At 49.9% G+C, this 18276-nt stretch overlaps 2 protein-coding genes and 1 long non-coding RNA gene across 14 annotated transcripts in view; 1 reads left to right on the plus strand and 2 right to left on the minus strand.

The window, feature by feature from the left end:
• DPY19L3 (dpy-19 like C-mannosyltransferase 3) overlaps positions 1 to 3195 on the minus strand; it is a 69554-nt gene extending 66359 nt beyond the window's left edge. For 2 of the 4 annotated variants that reach the window (XM_041743203.1, XM_041743202.1), the window contains exons 1-2: positions 2943 to 3195; positions 1254 to 1398 (exon numbers count right to left, since the gene is read on the minus strand). In XM_041743203.1, the coding sequence (XP_041599137.1) occupies positions 1254 to 1359 (106 nt within the window). In that variant the 5' untranslated portion in view covers positions 1360 to 1398; positions 2943 to 3195. Of the gene's footprint in view, positions 1 to 1253; positions 1399 to 1919; positions 2036 to 2942 lie in introns of those variants that run through there. The other 2 variants (XM_041743199.1, XM_041743200.1) reach the window with 2 other exon arrangements.
• Positions 3196 to 14695: 11500 nt separating this feature from the next.
• ZNF507 (zinc finger protein 507) overlaps positions 14696 to 18276 on the minus strand; it is a 44872-nt gene continuing 41291 nt past the window's right edge. For 6 of the 9 annotated variants that reach the window (XM_041743533.1, XM_041743528.1, XM_041743531.1 and 3 more), the window contains 2 exons: positions 18146 to 18239; positions 16082 to 16800 (listed from right to left, as the gene is read on the minus strand). In XM_041743533.1, the coding sequence (XP_041599467.1) occupies positions 16644 to 16800; positions 18146 to 18239 (251 nt within the window). In that variant the 3' untranslated portion in view covers positions 16082 to 16643. Of the gene's footprint in view, positions 14823 to 16081; positions 16801 to 18145; positions 18240 to 18276 lie in introns of those variants that run through there. The other 3 variants (XM_041743535.1, XM_041743537.1, XM_041743536.1) reach the window with 3 other exon arrangements.
• On the plus strand, positions 14820 to 17464 carry LOC121484360. The gene is made up of 2 exons (XR_005986008.1): positions 14820 to 15239; positions 17062 to 17464. It is a non-coding gene; the product is annotated as an uncharacterized LOC121484360 (long non-coding RNA).

Raw genomic sequence — 18276 nt, forward strand, 5'->3', positions numbered from 1 at the left:
CCACAGATGAATGCTTCCAGTTATACCCAGGCAGAGACATTTAGATGCAAGATCAAGTTTCAGGAGTGGCAGTCTCAGGGTGGTTTGTGGGAACATTTTTTTTTTCTTTTCTTTTCTTTACTTTACAGGGTTTTTTTTTCCCCAGACATAATACTACTTCAGTAAAATGAAGAATCCTCAAAATTATGTTTTAATTGAAAAAAAAAAAATTTGAAGTTACATTGTTTAAGTCTTCAGAAAGTACTCTCTCCCGTCCCAAACTGCTAATGGTGGAGCTGCATGGCATGACCTCTCAATACAGATTAATTTTATTTTATAAAACTGTTCTCCCAGGGACACCTGGGTGGCTCCGCGGCTGAGCGTCTGCATTTGGCTCAGGGCGTGATCCTGGGGTCCCGGGATCGAGTCCCGCATCGGGCTCCCTGAGGAGCCTGCTTCTCCCTCTGCCTGTGTCTCTGCCTCTCTCTCTCTCTCTCATGAATAAATAAACAAAATCTTTAAAAAAATAAAATAAAAGTAAAATAAACTGTTCTCCCACATTACTAGTTCGAGCTGATAAGAATTAACATAGCTGCCATTAATGTAAATTCCATCAATCAAAAATGGTTGATAGACATGGAATTTTTCATGCTTATCTTTAAAAACCTTGACCACGCTTAGTTCAGAAAGCGACTCTGGAGTCAGGAGTTGGTAATTAAAATCATTTGATGTACAGCTTTCCAAGAATCTTCTGCCTTATATAAGCAACTTACCAAATTCTGATCATTCTCCCTTCCCAAACCAAAGGAGAAAATGTCAGGAATTCAAAAAAGGAATAAAAAAGTTTGATTCATTTTTCGATACCTTAATGAAATGAGAAAGTCTCCCGAGGTTAGGCTGTCTAGAGTGAGCGGCATATACAAACCAGAAAAACTAGAAACAGACTAAAATCTGAACTGCAGGGGGGGGGGGGGGGGGGGAAGCATTATTCTAGAAAGTCAAAGATTGGCAAAACCGGAACCTACAGAACAGACAGCTGAGAAACAAGGGGTTCTTCTAATGGGAGCTCTTTTGTCTTTTATTCTGATCATAACTATAAAAACAGTATTCTCAAATTGCCATCAGATCAATTGTTGAACCAAACATCAGGGCATTAGAACAAGTTTCATCAAGCGTTAGGTCTCACCAAATTCTTACTCTATTGGAGAGTGATATTTTAATACGCAGAAATAAAAGCCATCCAAAGTGGGCTGCTTTTAATTTGAATCACCTACCATCAGACGGCAACTTATTTTCCAACTTCACGTTGGCTTCTCGGGCCGCATTATCCTCAGGAACTTCTGTGGTTTTCACTCCTTTTCTTTGCCTGATGGATATCATGGTGTCAGAGACTTACACGCATTGTTCTTCCAACCACTCCTGCAAACGACAGAAAAGTGAAGCTGCGTGTCCATATGCCAGTCCCCCGTCTCCCTGACACACCCTGTGCTCATCTGTGCTTAGGTGACACGATGCCTTGTCCCTCCCCGGGGCTTAGCATGCGCTCCTGCTTCCCCATCGAATCTTAACCGGCCTCCAAAGTTACCGTCAAGATGCAACACACGGATTTACTTAATACATACTATCAAGAGGTAAGAATAGGGATGGGCATCCCTGGGTGGCGCAGCGGATTAGCGCCTGCCTTTGACCCAGGGCGCGATCCTAGAGACCCGGGATCGAATCCCACGTCGGGCTCCCGGTGCATGGGGCCTGCTTCTCCCTCTGCCTGTGTCTCTGCCTCTCTCTCTCTCACTGTGTGCCTATCTTAAAAAAAAAAAAAAAGAATAGGGATGGGCATCCCAGACAAGGCGGTGGTGGTGACCTTCTTCCGAGAAGCCCTCCTGTCTTTGGCCGTGCCAGCTACTGATGTTTCTCCTTCCTGAGCCCCTGCAGTTAGTTACCATGCATCTGACCCCATAATCGATGGGTCGTGCAGCTTTGGGTCACGGTGCACAGTTTCCTAGCACAGGGAGAGAGGAGCTCAGTAGTAAATCCGTGGCCGGCCTGACTTTGAAGGAGTGGGAAAGACTTGTTTTGCCTCAGGTGCTTGCATTCTAACACCGATGTCCTTTAAGAACAATGCACAGGCCCCAGAGTGTGATGGCAGCGGGGGTGCGCCAAGCGGGGCAGCTGCTATCCCAGGGAGCAAAAGTGGGAGTGAAGGCGGGTGCAGGCGCCTGGTTTGGAAGCGGCGAGTGGGAGGCGAGGGAGCGGTGGCGGTGAGTAAGCTGCTGCAGGCCCCGGAACATCTTGCTGCGCTCCTCTGCGTGATGAACAGCGTTTCCCTAATTACTATTAAATACGACCAGTCTCCGGGCACCGTGGCTGGGGCAGGTGGGGGGGGGGGGTGGTGGCAGCAGATTAATTCCCAAACGCAAACAACTTGCTTTAGGAAAAGAACCGACCGAGCGACCGGCCGGCACTACACGGTGTATTCGATCGTTCATTCATGCAAAGGGTGGGAAAAAAGAAAAAAAGAGAGAAAAAAGTGAGATGCGAACACGCGGCTGGGTGCGAGCAGGGCGAGTGCGAGAGCTGGAGCGGCGCGGGGCGAGGCAGGACGCGCTCGGCCCCGCTCGACCTCGGCCCGGCAGGAGCTGGGGGGCCGCAGAGTCGCGGCAAGTCAGGCCCGAGGGCGGCGGATGCCAGACGCCGGCTCCGGCCCCGGGCGGCCGCGCACCAAGTTTCCGCATCAGATGGGGGCGTCGCCCCAACGTCCGGGGGCTGGAGGGCGCCGCTGCCCCCCGCCCCGGGGCGCGCACCTGCTCGGCCTCCCGCCGCCCCCGCCGCCCTGGGGCTGCCCCGGAGCCGCCGCGCGACCTCGCGGACTTGCCCCCGCCCCGCCCCGCCCGCCCGCCCGCCCGCGCCCCGGACCCCCCCCGCCCCCGGCCCGGTCCTCGCGGCGATGCCCCCGCAGCACAGACCTGCGGCCTCGGCCGTCCTGGCGCGCGGCTCCGGGCGGGGAGGGAGGCCGGGCGGCCGCGGGGCGCCGAGGGCCGCGGGGAGCAGGCGGCGGCCACGGGGCAGCGGCGGAGCTCGGCGCCGCACCCGACTACTGGGCGGCCGGGGGGCGTCCGCGGCCCCGAGGAAGGGGCGCGCCGGGGAGGCCGGGCCGCCAGGGCCGCGCCCATAGGCCCCGCGAGCCGTCCGTCAGCGCGAGACCCCGCCCCCTCCCGCGGAGCCCCGCCCCGTCTCGTGCGGCGCCGGCCGGAAGGAAGCGGCGCACTTCCGCTCGCCGCGCCGGCCCCGGCCCCGCCTCCGCCCCGCCCCCGCCCCCGCGGCCCCTGGGCGCTCGGCCCCCGGCCCGCGCGGTGCCGACCCGGAGCCTCCAGGCCGCCGCCCGCCGCGCACGCGCCCGCCCCAGGCCCGGGCCCAGGCCCAGGGGGGCGGCTCCGAGGGGGGCGGCTCCGAGGGGGGCGGCTCGGGACCCACCCCCGCCCGAGCTGCCGGAGGGGCGCGCTGAGGGCCCGGCGGGCGACGGACGCCGCGGGGACGCTCGGGCCTCGCCCCGCCCCCGCCCCCCCCCACCCCCGGGGTCACGCCCCCCCCCCCCCCCGCGCTCCTCTCTCCCCTGGGGTCACGCCCCCCACCCCCCGCGCCGCCGGGCCCCCTCCCCCCATCTCCGCCCCTCCACCTCCCCCCACCTGGTCCCCATCCCCCCACCTTACCCCCTGGGTCTCGGCCCCCCACCTCTCTCCCCGCCCCCATCCCGGCCCCCCCCTCCACCTCCCCCCACCTGGTCCCCATCCCCCCACCTTACCCCCTGGGTCTCGGCCCCCCACCTCTCTCCCCGCCCCCATCCCGGCCCCCCTCCACCTCCCCCCACCTGGTCCCCATCCCCCCACCTTACCCCCTGGGTCTCGGCCCCCCCACCTCTCTCCCCGCCCCCATCCCGGCCCCCCTCCACCTCCCCCCACCTGGTCCCCATCCCCCCACCTTACCCCCTGGGTCTCGGCCCCCCACCTCTCTCCCCGCCCCCCATCCCGGCCGCCCTCCACCTCCCCCCACCCTGGTCTCAGCCCCCCACCTTACCCCCCCAGGCTCAGCCGCCCCCAGCTTCACACCCCCCCTCCCCGACGGCCGCCCCCGCCTCCTCCCCCCGGGGCCGGTGCCCGCAGGCACGTGCTGGAAGGTGTTTGCTGACCACGTGCTGGACGGTGTTTGCTGACCACGGTGTCAGCTCCCCGAGATTGCGTCCCGGGGCGCCCCCCGGTGTCGGGGCGGGGCGGCGCGCCTCGCTCCCCCTGCGGCCTCCGGGCCTGTGGCCTTGCCCTGGGACCTAGAGCGGAAGCCTCGGAGGGCAGGGCCTGAGCTTGGCCTGGGCGCGTGCACCCCGGGAAGCCGCCGGCGGGTGGGCCAGCCCTGTGTAGGTGACTTTCGTCAGGGACCGATCTGGCCGCCGGGGTGGGCCCTCCGCCTGCGCACACCGCCCACCGGCTCGTCCCAACACGGAAGCCCTTCCCGGCCACCCCAGTGGGGGATTTTCTCCTCCTTCCTGCGTCTGTTGCTATGAATAACGAGCACACACACATTCTGGGCGGGCGGGCTGTGGACGCTGCTGGGTGGCTTTTTTTTTTTTTTTAAGATCTTTTTTTTTTTTTAATTTTTATTTATGATAGTCACACAGACAGAAAGAGGGGCAGAGACATAGGCAGAGGGAGAAGCAGGCTCCATGCAGGGAGCCTGACGTAGGATTCGATCCCGGGTCTCCAGGATCGCGCCCTGGGCCAAAGGCAGGCGCCAAACCGCTGCGCCACCCAGGGATCCCGCTGGGTGGCTTTAATAACAATAAGTGTCAGCTGCCTTTCAGGTGGCATTTGTCATGTTTTAACTCCAGTGTTGGTGTCTTTGATGCTCCGGGTTTGAGAGCGGGGATTATTTGTAATCCGCCCCTTTCATGTCCAGATGCCTTACGTAAAACCCATTTGGGTGCTTAATAAATACATATGCGGGTTGATGCCTCCTTAAATAGAACTTTTCCCTTTGTGCCTATAGGGTGTCGTCTAAGATTGTGTCACTCCGGGGAAGAATGTGTGTCTGTGGTGCAATGCACATCCCCCGAGGAAAGGAAGTAGCAGTAGTGCTCATTAGCAGCTGCTTGTTTTAATAGGAAATGGCTTTGCCAGCGAGATAAAGCTTTGAGGCTTAGACAAAGTAGGCAACTGCGGAGAGTGAGGCTCCAGAATGACTGCGTCAGTCCTCAGGGCGCCCGGGAACATCTACCTGCACTCGGGCGTGACCCCGGGGTCCTGGGATGAGTCCCAAGTCGAGTCGGGCTCCCCGCAGGGAACCTGCTTCCCCTCTGCCTCCCTCTCTGGGTCTCTCTTGAATAAATAAATAAAATCTTTAAAAAATCAAATCAAACGATCCTGACAAGGGTTGGTAACTTGGATTAGGCAATAGAAGGGGAGAAGAGTCGGTCAAGTTCTGAGATATTTAGGGCCAGGCCCACCAGGACTCAGTGTTTAGATACACGGATTACACATGATGGGGCGGGGGGAGCACGTCTGGCTCCTAGGGTTTTCACCTTGAGCAATTAGCTGATTGGGTACGGGGGATGGAAAGCAAGTTTGGGAATAAGAAAAAGTTTATTTAAAAAAAAAAAAAGAAAAAGTTTATTTTGTGATGAGTTGGAGATGCTTGCACACGTGGAAGTGTCAACTAGGCGGTGGCCACATGGAGCCATCAGGATATGGTCAGTGGAAAGCGGGAGCCGAGGAGCCAGGTAATCGTTGCTTTGGAAAGGAAGAGTTTGCAAGAGACCCGAGAGGAACGCTGGAAATGTAGGTGGGAGAGGATGGAGCCCGGAGAGCCCACTGTCGCAGAGGGTGGGGACCATCAAGAGCCCCGCGGTCGAGGCCTGAACAAACGTCATACGTCAGCTAGGAAGCAGACCGTCCAGACGGACAGCTCCCTGCCTCAGTCCCACGCCAGAGGCCCTCGGGGGGAAGGATGTGGTCAGCACCCGTGACCGGGTGACGTGCTTCTCAAAGTGCCGTTACCTACAGACACCCCGGGGACTATGTGCAAAGGCAGATTGTGGCTCAGTAGGATTTGGGGAGGGCCTGGGATCCCGTGTCTCCGAAGGAAGTCCCAGGTGACGCTGATCCTCGGAGCCCAGGGACACGTGGAACAGCAAGGCTCTGCCGTGGCTCTCAACGTTTACTGAGCACAGACTCACACGGACAATGTCCTCAAACAGATTACTGGGCCCCTCCCCTACAGACCAGGATTCCGTAGGTCTGGGGCAGGATCCGATAATTTGCATTTCTAACAACCTCCCTGGCGGTGGTGACGGTGATGCCACAGGTCCCAAGACCATAGTGTGAACTGCACCATTCTGGAGGACCACGGCCCAGCTGCCGCTGGCCGCAACAGAAAGATCCGTTTGGGTTTCAGAACATAATGCAAAGAAGTGTTCCTGTACACCACTGCAGTCCCTCGGTGACCTGAGCTCGGAGGGCGGGCCCGCTCCTCGCACCCATCACCCTGAGCCCCCCAAGTGCCCCTTATTAGGACCAGTTAGTGGCCTCCTAACCGATGGCCTGACCTCCATCCCTGCCGCCTGCCCCTGTCCATCCTCCAAGTGATAACCAGAGTGATCCTACTACCGCAGCACTCTGCTGGTGGCTTGGTGGCTTTATATGACAGTCAAGCTCCTTAACACAGCTTGGAACCATTGCCAGCAGCCTGCCTCCATTGACCTCTCCAGCCTCACCTCTACTTCCGGTTCGTAGATTTCTTTCAAGGTCTTTGCAAGCGGGTCCTCGCACTCTTCTTTGGACTTATCTGCTATTCCGCCTTTACGTGTCAAATCTTTTTTTAAAAACGTTTATTCATGAGAGACACAGAGAGAGGGAGAGGCAGAGACCCAGGCAGGGGGAGAGGCAGGCTCCACGCAGGGAGCCCGACGTGGGACTCGATCCCTTGACCCCGGGATCACGCCCTGGGCCGAAGGCAGGTGCTCAACCGCTGAGCCACCCGGGCGTCCCTTTACGTAGTTCTTTAGGACAGATGTCAGGAAACAGTTGCTAGGACTCATATTTTAGACGGTGATAGACACCGGCAGGTACGTTCCAGAAAGGTTAACGTTTCTCTTACTCTGCACTTCCACCGACGTATGTTTCGGTGCTTCTCTCTTCACGCCCTTCCCTTGCCAGCCGTGGCTGTTGTTGATCTTTGCCAATCTTAGGTGACAAGTGAGAGAGCCGTTTAAATGCTACTTGTGAGGTGAAGACCGTTTGTGGGATGTTTGTGTTCCTTTTGCTAGGATTTGTCCTTTTGTGTTCCGTGACCAGTCATCGATTTAATGTTGATATGAAGGGATTTTTCAGATTATGGATTTTGGCCTGTCGTCGTACACACACCCTGCAGGCTTTTCCTCACTCTCGTATGCCTCGTCAGGTGATTCGCCAGCAGTTTTCCATTTTTGTATTGTCAAATCTATCACCTTTCCTTTATAGCTTCTGGGTTTTCCCATCATGCTTAGGAAAGCCTTTCCCATTGCAAATTGTAAAACTTCAAAAATGCTTTCTTCTAGTTTTTAATATGGGGCGAGATGGGGATGGGACATAATTTCTTTCCAGCTGGTTGCTCGGCGGCTTCACCATTGTTCTTAACCTACTGCTTTGATATACTTGTATCACATCCTAAACCCTCTATGTATATCCTATTTGTTAACTCACTACTATGTTTAAATGACTCAAAAAAGGAACTCTATATAACAATTTTACATATTTATAAATACCGTTTCTTTATAGGAAGCTTTGATACTGGCAAGAGCAAGTGCCCCTTTGTTATACGTCTTTTAAGCACATCTTGTTTGTTTGCTTGTTTTTTTAAGGATTTTTTATTTACTTATTCATGAGAGACAGACACACAGAGAGGCAGAGACACAGGCAGAGGGAGAAGCAGGATCCACGGAAGGAGTCCAAGGCGGGACTCGATCCCGGGACCCCAGGATCACGCCCTGGGCTGAAGGGAGGTGCCCAACCGCTGAGCCACCCAGGTGTCCCACACCCTGTTAAGTTTTGCATGTTTACATGCTCAGATTAACTTTATTATCATTTACTAGTTTTTTTCTTTCTTTTTCCTTCCCCCCCCTTTTTTTTCCAAATTGTTATTTAAATTCTAGTAAACCTATAGCGTGATATTGGTTTCAGGAGAATTGAGTGATTCGTCACTTATATACAATACCCAGTGCTCATCACAAGTGCCCTCCTTAATGCCCCTCACTTCCTTAGTCCGTCCCCCACCCACCTCCCCTCCAACAACCCTCAGTTTGTTCTCCACAGTTAAAAGTTTTCTGGTTTGTCTCTCTTTCCTTCTATCCTCTATGTTCATCTGTTTTACTTTTTAAATTCCATGCGTGAGTGAAATGATGGTATTTGTCTTTCTCTGACTTATTTCACTTAGCGTAATGCCGTCTAGCTTCATTCACGTTGTTACAAGTGGCAAGATTTCTTTTTTTTTTTTTGATGGCTGAATAATATTCCATTGTGTATATTCCACATCTTTTTTATCCATTCATCTGTCGAGGGACACTCGGGCTCTTTCCATAGTTTGGCTATCGTTGATAATGCTGCTATAAACATCAAGGTACATGTACCTCTGTGAATCTGTATTTTTGTATTCTTTGGGTAAATACTTAGGGGTGCAATGGCTGGATCACAGGGTGGCTCTATTCTTAACTTTTTGAGGAACCTCCACACTGTTTTCCAGAGTGGTTGCACCAGCTTGCATTCCCATCAACATGTAAGAGGGTCCCCCCTTCTCTGCATCCTCACCCATATCTGTTGTTTCCTGTGTTGTCAATTTTAACCATTCTGACAGGTGACAGGTGGTCTCTCGTCTTGGTTTTGATTTGTATTTCCCTGTTGATGAATGATGTTGGGCATCTTTTCACGTGTCTGTGAGCCATCTGGATGTCTTCTTTAGAAAAATGTTCATGATGTCTTCTGACTGTTTCTTAAGTGGATTATTTGGTTTTTGAGTGTTGAGTTTGAGAAGTTCTTCATAGATTTTGCGAGTATCCAAATCAGATACCAGAAGTACCTTTATCAGACATGTCATTAGCAAATGTTTCTCCCATTCCGTCGGCTGCCTTTTAGTTGTTTCCTTTGTTGTACAGTTTCTCTTTTTTTTTTTTTTTTTAGGATTTTATTTATTTATTCATGAGAGACTCAGAGACAGAGAGAGAGAGAGGCAGAGACACAGGCAGAGGGAGAAGCAGGCTCCATGCAGGGAGCCTGACGTGGGACTCGATCCCGGGACTCCAGGATCATGCCCTGGGCCAAAGCAGGTGCTCACCCAGGCGTCCCCAGAAGCTTTTTATCTTGATGAAGTCCCAATAGTTCATTTTTGCTCTTGCTTCACTTGCCTCCTGCAACATGTCTAAGTGAGAAGTTAACTATGGCTGAGGTCAAAGAGCTTGCTGTGTTCTCCTCGAGGACTTTGATGGTTTACTGTGTCACATTTACATCTTTCACCCATTTTGAATTTATTTGTGTGTGCTGTAAGAAAGTGGTCCAGTCTTCATTCTTCTGCATGTTACCGTCCAGTTTTCCCAACACCATTTGTTGAAGAGACTATTTTTTTTCCCCCAATGGATAGTCTCTCTTTCTTTGTCAAAGATTAGTTGACTGTATTGTTGTGGGTCCGTTACTCTGTTCCATTGATCTATGTGTTTTTGTGCCGGTACGATGCTGTCTTGATGATCACAGCTTTGTAGTACAGCTTGAAGTCCAGAATTGTGCTGCCACTGGCTTTACTTTTACTTTACTTTTCTAATTCAGGATTACTTTGGCTATTTGGGGTATTTTGTGGTTCCATACACATTTTAGGCTCATTTGTTCTAGCTCTGTGAAAAATGTGGTATTTTGATAAGGATTGCATTAAATGCGTAGACTGCTTTGGGTAGTATAGACATTTTCACAATGTTTGTTTTTTCCGATCCACGAACGTGTTTTTCCATTTCTTTGTGTCCTCTTCAATTTCCTTCACAAGTGTTCTATAATTTTCTGAGTAAAGATCTTTCACCTCTTTGGTTGGGTTTATTCCCAGGTATCTTATTATTTTTGGTGCAATTACAAACGGGATCGATCCCTTAATTTCTTTTTTCTGCTGCTTCATTATTGATTATTTACCAGTTTTCAACAAAGAATCCACGGAAGTTTTTACTAGAATTGTACAAAATGTGTAGAAACGTTTGGCTGAAGCGAGATCTTTCTAACACTGCGTATTCTTTTATAGGAACATGTACTTAGTTAAAGACAGTTTGGCCAACCACGTATGTTTTTTTAAACAGTGCTTTCATCCGATTCGTATTTTTCCATCTTGTCCACCAGGGTTGACTTTTCAAGTGTCTTGGTAAAAAAGCAGACTTTTTGCTCTCCTACCTTTATTGAATAAAAATTGTTGACCTCTCCATGAATGTGTATACTTAATATGTATTTAGCTGAAGTAAATACACAAGGGAACCTAGTGTGCTGTGCCTGCATTCCCCTGGATGATTTTATACAACAACAGTCCTTGGGTAAGACCCACACCAGACACCACAGAGGCAGGCGGTGCCCGCAGTACTCGTCTAGCCTGGCTGCGTCTTAGGGAGCCTGTGCCGAGTCCCAGGGTCTGCATCCTCAGTGCTCATGGATCGTTATGGAGTTGCACAGGAGTGGTTGACATTACACTGGAGTCCTTACCTCCTTTAAGATATTTGTCCATATAGGGGCGCCTGGGTGGCTCAGTTAAGGTTAAGCCTCCAACTCTTAATGGGATCAAGCCCCAGGGCAGGCTCCTCTCTGGGTGTGGAGCCTGCTTAAGATTCTCTCTTTCCTCTTCCTTTGCCTCCTCCTCCTAACCCCCCCAACCCCGCTTGTGCGTGCATAGTGCACTCTCTTTCTCTCTAAAAAAAAAAAAAAAAAAAAAAAAAAGGAAAAAAAAGATATTTGTCACTATATGGCTCCTTCCCTATGAGATTCTTTAGAAAGGCATTATGAAATATTGTTAGTATTGATTTTTTTCTCTTCCTTTGATCAACTTTAACTAGATTTGTAGTGGTTCCAACAGTGAAATTCAGGGGTGCCCGGCTGGCTCAGTTGGTAGAGCATGGGACTCTTGGTCTCTGGGTTGTGAGTTCAAACCCCACCTTGGGTGTAGTGCCTACTTAAAATAAAAAATAAAATAGTGAAATTCATAGACAGATTAGCACAGCTGCACAATTATCTGCCTCTTAAAGTGAACAGTACTTGAGCATTAACCAATTTTGTTTCGTTCTCCTTCTTAATACCTGCTACTCCTACCTCTACTTGTCTGTTGTTCCCACCTCCACTTTCTTTTTTTTTCATTTCCATGGTTAGAATAACTGTTGCACTTATGTATTTCGAATGAGGACATGAATAGTCAAGTTATTCAATTAAAACAGATGGCGATGCTTTATCACATAAGCTTTTTGCCAAATGTGATGATTCCTAGATGTTGGCTGTTCTAGTCCGCAAACCGGTGGCCTTGGCTGGTCTTCTCGGTTTGTTTCTTTGGACCGCTCTAATGTCATTCCCTGCAACAGCATAACACAACAGGTGTCTAAACTCCTAGAAGTACACATTTCCTACCAACGGGTGCCAAAGCGTATTGTCTGGCTTGGGAGTTTTGGGTTTTTCTGTAGGAAGAAGTAGGACTTTGAGCCAGAAATGTATATGTTTCTAACACTCTCAAACGAAGTTATTTTATCCTGCCTTAAATTATGGCTAATGTAGCACTGGGCTGGATTGTCACTAAGTGTTCCCTCTGCAACCCCCCTGAGCCCACCCATGAATGTCAGTAAGTCAGCCTGAAGGGCTCCCTACGTGGAAGAACTCACAGGTGTGGTGGCGGCTGTCCAGGCCTCGCCAGCCAGGACTTGCACCCCCTGCTCCCTGCCAGCTGTGTACACTGTACTGGGTGAATTCAGTACTTCCATGATCCCTACATGCTGGACCAGCAGATGCAGCCACCTCGGAGAGGTTTTTAATCAAAATCTCTGGGTGACCTTTGGAATTTTCATTCTGGGTACCAGAAAATGGTTTGTAGTAGTATCATAGTCTCTGACGACCATCATCAACCAGGTCATTTATATAAAAGTGTGCCTTGTCCATGGTAATATCCCCCCGACGGGGAGGAGACTGGCCATGGGGGTTGAAAAAAATCTTAACTCTTTTTATGTATCAAGCACAAGATACACAGCATATGTAAGGTATTCAAATTTCAGGGATTGGGGCACTGATTACAGAAAAAAATGTCTAAGAAGGGTTCTTTATGGGGGGTGATAATGAGAAAAAAAAGTTTGAGACACTGGAATGGGTTAAGTTTTGGTAGTGGGAGCTCTGTCCACACCCTGGAGGTAGGCTTTTCCCTTTAATGGATTTTCTCTACACCTAGATGGGGGGGCGGGGAATGGGGGGCCAGGAATGAGGGCTGAGGACTCTGGATTAATTAGGATACGGGTTGGATTGCTGACACCACACCGCAAAAAACCATGGCTTCAACAAGACATTTGTCTCCATCATGTGAGCGGCCCAGCTCCGCAGTGGCAGGGACCCTGGGGCGGTCCGGCTCTGCTGTCCCCAGGGGTCACATCTGTAGTCAGCCGGGGCTCTTCACCAGGGTCACCAGACAGACAGCAGGGACCCGAAGGGAAGGGGATGGAGCTCAGCCCAGCAGTTTCCTGTCACTTCTGCTCCGGTCACAGGCCTCACCTCGCAGGAAGGGACATGGGGAAGGCGGCTAGCCGGGCGCACCCCTCTAGACGCCCTCCCGCTGCGGGAGAACACGCGGGAGGCACTTTCTCCCGAGGGGCGAGGTGGGATCAAGTCCCGCTTCGGGCTCCCTGCATGGAGCCTGCTTCTCCCTGTCTGCGTCTCTCTCTCATGAATAAATAAAACCTTAAAAAAAAACTTAAAAAAATTACTTTAAAAAATTAGATGTTTGTTAAGTATCTGAATAAATCAGTTGAGCAGTGCCACCGGCTACTCTAAGGGTAAGATCTGGTGTCTTGGAATTTCAAAAACAAACGCCGAAGGTGTGGGTACAGCTAGGATCTGATTCTGCATTTCTACTTATACAAAGTGGTTTTTTATTTTAAACATTTATTTATTTATTCATAAGAGACACAGACCCAGGCAGAGGGAGAAGCAGGCTCCCTGCGGGGAGTCCCATGCAGGACTCGATCCCGGGACCCCAGGGTCACGCCCTGAGCCAAAGGCTCAGTGTTATTGTTTTAAGGTTTGGTTTTAACTGGAAATCATGCCCTTGGTAGCTCACTCCCAAATGAAACGCACCTGGAAACTCGTACCTGGAGACGCGGCTACTTAGGCTCTTGCTGTTTACTCCTAAGCGCGTTAGAGCAGCGGCTACCGGTTAGCCCCGTGCGCGCGGCCTGGCCGCCTCTGCCCTCGAGCTATTGTCGCACGGGATCCTGACTCCGCCCGGTGCGACGAGGACAGGCACGCACTGTCGCGCTCCCGTAGCCGCACTGTCGCGCTCCCGTAGCCGCACTGTCGCGCTCCCGTAGCCGAGCTGCCATTTCCCATCATCTCCGAGAACTTCTGTCCCCGCAAACAGCTGGCACCTGCTCCAGGGTGGCCCCCACCCCCCAAGCGCAGCCCGCTCTCCTGGGGCCCGGGGGTGGCATCCGCTCGTGCAGGGCAAAGGTCGCTCTCGGGGCCTTGGCGGCAGCTTACCAAGGTCAGCGGGGTCTATGAACCCAACGTCCTGGCGACAGTCATGTTCTAACGCTTTCTCTCGGATTGTTACCTTTTTATTTTTTTGGCGGGGAGCAAATACTTTTTATTTTTTAAGACAAGTACATCCCAAAGACTCCCACGGTGTGGCCAGCGCCGGATGCCATCCTGGGCCACCGTCTGCGCTCCTTTGTGGCTGGTCCCGACTGCAGCATCCCTCGTTTCACCCTCATCACCGAGACCCTCACGTTATCCTCTAAAGAGGGCGACACGCCATCCTTTCTCTGGAGTGACCTTCACCATCCCTAGTTACCCGCTCCGGATGTGCCCTCCTTCCGAGCTGGCGTGCCCTCTTCACTGTGGCCATCACGTCACCCCAACCCGCAGCAGGAGTCCGTTCAGTGGTCCCTCGGCCCCTGTCGCAAGGCCCACAGAGACATGTTGGGCTCCTGTGCTGTCCGCACAGCCGATCACGGCTCCTTCCAGCAGAGCCGGGAAACTGGAATTCTGCGCCAGGGGACCCAACCACGTCCTCACTTTGCCATCTTGAATCCTGGGATGACTATTACCTTTTTAGATGAGATGTGAATTGTCCGCAATATTCTAGGTACTGAGAAACAGGTTTGCCTTGTGTGGGGTATATTTTAAGGGACAGGTCTTGAGTAGCCTTCCTCAAACCACAAGCCAGCCTGGTTCCTAGGTTCCCTTCCAGGGCTGCCCCAAGGACCTTCGCTACCACGATTTATAGGGGCCACGACGGGATCTCCAACCCCTCGCAGTCACCACGCCAACTGAAGGCACCGCTGTCCAGCTCCTGGACGGCCAGGCCCCCTATGCACACATGTGGCTACTCATCTTCACAACCACCCAACGAGGTTGCAGTATCACCATCTGTCCTACTGATGAAGAGACAGGGGCTCAAGAAAGGCACAATGTCTTACTCAAGGTCACGTGGCTTGGAGCCAAGTTCTGTCCACAACTGCGTCACGACTTGACTATGTTACAGACGATCTCATCTGAGCCACTTAACTCCCCGAGGCAGCTATTACACCGGCAGCTTTACGTCTCAGAAAACAGAAATAACTGAACCTGTAAGACATTAAAGAGGGTAAAGCCAGGCTGTGTCCCAAAGCGGAGGAGGCAGCAGTGCCCAGTGCACGTGCGGCTCTGGCGGGCTGGCGCCCAGACATTCCTCCCCGGCTTTCGGATGGGACGTGATGACTGCCTGCCTGCCTGCGACGCAGAGTCACACTTATTTTTTTCCCCTATTACAAAGTTTCGTTTCGGAGACTGTCAGGCAGTGCGCTGGAGCTGCTTTATCAGCATTTGTGTACTGAGCACAAGGTGGCTCCAGCTGGGCACAGATTTCTGAAGAGCCTTAATTTAGATTTTTTGACCTATACGGTGATGCTCTGCATGGACTCCAAGATCAGCATTCTAGAAAGACACTACCTCACCAACTGTGTTCTCATGCTTCGCACCAGAGAAGGGCTGAAAACAATGAAGGTAACCTTGAAATCACTGGATTATTTAATTATTCCGGCATGACTGTTTTTTTTTTTTTTGTACAATGGTAGCTGTAGAAGAAGATCAGGAATAAATACAGCTTAAGATTTGAACCACGTCCTGCTGTACTTTTTCTCGAGCCTGAAATAGAATTTTCTAACACCTTTTGTGGTTGGAAATACTGAATTTAAATAGGACTGCAGATATAAACAAAAAGAGAGCAAGATGTGGATTGATGTGCCTATTCTGGTAAAATGCAGCCACACTATTTCTGAAATACAGATACAAAAATTGATAAAATGACAAGTAGAAAATAGGAAAATCTGGTGATGTGTGCTGCAGTGATAATAGGTCTTTAAATAACGCTATTAGGTACTAATAAAAGACCTGAAAAATGAATAGCTTATGTTGTTGAGGGTCTCTTCAGGTCACAATTTTTAAGATTAATAATTAAAAAACCTATTTCATTATCACTGATATCTGTGGGAATGACATGGGTAAGTATTCGTTTTTCTTTTTGACAAGGGATAAAGCTGAAAAATCAGAAAGATGAACTAAGTAGGGGAGTCTGAGCTCATGGGCAAGGATTCATTTTCCTCTGATCTGTGTTAAGTCCCAACTCCATCTACCTAACACGCACTGTCCTTTCCAAGCAAAGGACCCAGGTACCTCAGTAATATGGTGGAAGTCCCCAACTTACAGTTTTGCAAACTGTTATGCAATGGTGCCTTTACTGTCTGGATTAAGTGGCAATCGGTGTAAATGTGGTTGAGTTAGGAAGCAAAAAGAGAGCAACATTTGAAAATTTCGGTAGGTAATGGTAAGAATTCATATTAGACGCCTAAAATTAAACTCTTTAATTTGAAGGAAGATCTATGATCATCTACTATTGTAAGCAAACCAGACACAGGGAGGGATTACCCATTATTGGCAAAAAAAGTAGACAAGAAAACCAAGTATGTTATAATCTTACAAACACTTATGGTTCAAACTGGAAAATGTCCCACCAGAAAATGAGGTCTAGTCTCCAACACAATATACAAACTGGGTTTTGCTGCACAGTTGGACTCTGGAAATGGGTCAACCACGTTACTTATAGTCATTTGGATTTGGAGATCTAAGCCAACCCACACTACCTCAGTAAGCCTGTCATGCGCCGCCAATTAAAAACTTTTCTAAGAACTTATAAGGCTGAAAATGTTCATTTTACATCTTTGCTGACTGATTTAGAAGAAATCTAGTAAGGAAAGTACTGTGAGACTTTTTCTTCTCTCTGCCAGGTTAGTGAACAGATATACACTAAGGCCAACTACAACCTCCTTGAATTTGGCTTTAGACTCATACCAACGATTATCTACCACAAAGAAGTGCGTCAAAGTATCTTTTCTCTATATCCTGGATTGTTCAATCACTTGTCCCCAGGGTGAGCGGATTAGCTCCCACGGTTACCAGGTTACCCGGTGCACCAGTCAGGCATGCAGGAGGTCCTGCCCCACCAGCAGCCGAAGTGCCCACAGCATCGAAGGGGTGGAGTAGAAAGGGTACTGGCAACACTGTAAGGCTGTCAGGACGAAAACAAGATAATACTTTTTATAGCAGCATTATTTAATCGTGCACTGTTATTTTAAACAAATTGTGCGTGGCTTTAAATAGCAGAGATGATGAAATAGGTTAAAGTCATTAATTATGGATAAGGGCTGTGGAAGAAAAGGAAGACTTTATAAAAATTAGAGGGAGAAATAATACGATTTAGCTAGAAAACAGTGCTATAAAAAGCTTTCTCTATAAAAAGCTTTTTTCTTTTTCTTTTTTTTTCTGGTAGCTCTAAAGCATGGATCAGACCATTGTTCCAGCTCAGAAGTCAGCCAACTTTTTCTCTGGAACTATTTACTACAAACAAAGAGTAAGCACTTTGGGTTTTGTGGGCCATACGGTCTCTGTCACGACTCGACGCTGCTGTACCTTGAAAATAGCCACGTGCCATATGGAAACCAATGGATACGGCTTTATTTACAAAACCAAGTGGCAGGACAGTATTGAAGCAAGGGCTGTAGTTTGGTCTAGACCAGCACTGTCCAACCCAAAAATTACATTAGCCACATGTGTAATCTAAAATTTACTAGTAGCTACACTAGAAAAATAAAAACAGGTAAAATTATTTTAATAGTGTATCTTATTTAACCCCAAGTATCATTTCAACATATAAAAACTATTAATAATACACTTTTTTTTTGTATTATGTTTTCATAACTGTTGTGTGTTGTACATTCCTAGCATAATAGTCAGATTTCAGGTGCTCAACAGTCACATGGGGCTAGTGGCTACCAAGGTGCAGCATCTCTTCTAGAACCTCCATGCTGGGATGTCCACAACGAATCTGGTTTAGTGACAAAGTATTGGCATTTGCTTCTTAGAAGGGGATGAAATTATGTTGCCGCTAGGGAGCTAGGACAAGGGATTACAGCTACTGGGAAGAAGTCTCTCGCCTCAGACATGCTAGGTTGAGGTGGCCCAGGACTGCTGGGGCACAAGTGGGTACAGGTGAATGATGTTCAGGTTCACTTGTCAATGCAACAAACAAGTCTAATTCAAAAAATATCTGCTATAGACCACAAAATGACCCAGGTTGTGAACACATCATTGTAATTTCTGGCCCTCAACACAGAATGCTAGTAATTGTCATTATCACAGCTCTGGTCTTCAGGAATGGTCATTGTATCAGAACTGGAAGTGTATAAAAAAGGTGATCGGGAACATAAAATGAAGAACCGTGTAGCAAGGGGAAAGGAGAAAACACTTCAAAATTAGATTGGATTTTTAAAATGATTAAAACGATCTAAGCGCTTTTCCAATTATTTTTGTGTAATAGGGTTTAATGCTAGTTGGCAATAATTTAAACAAGTTACCGAAGGGTAATCCTAAGGCATAATTGTAAATTCAGGCCTTGGGAAGTTCGTCGGTATTTAAACCTAACTTTCCAGGTGATCAAAATCAGCATTCCTAAGAAAAAAACACAGACAGAACCTTTGGTAATAAA

The sequence above is a fragment of the Vulpes lagopus genome, chromosome 2 (genome assembly GCF_018345385.1).
Source record: "Vulpes lagopus strain Blue_001 chromosome 2, ASM1834538v1, whole genome shotgun sequence".
Taxonomy (NCBI): domain Eukaryota; kingdom Metazoa; phylum Chordata; class Mammalia; order Carnivora; family Canidae; genus Vulpes; species Vulpes lagopus.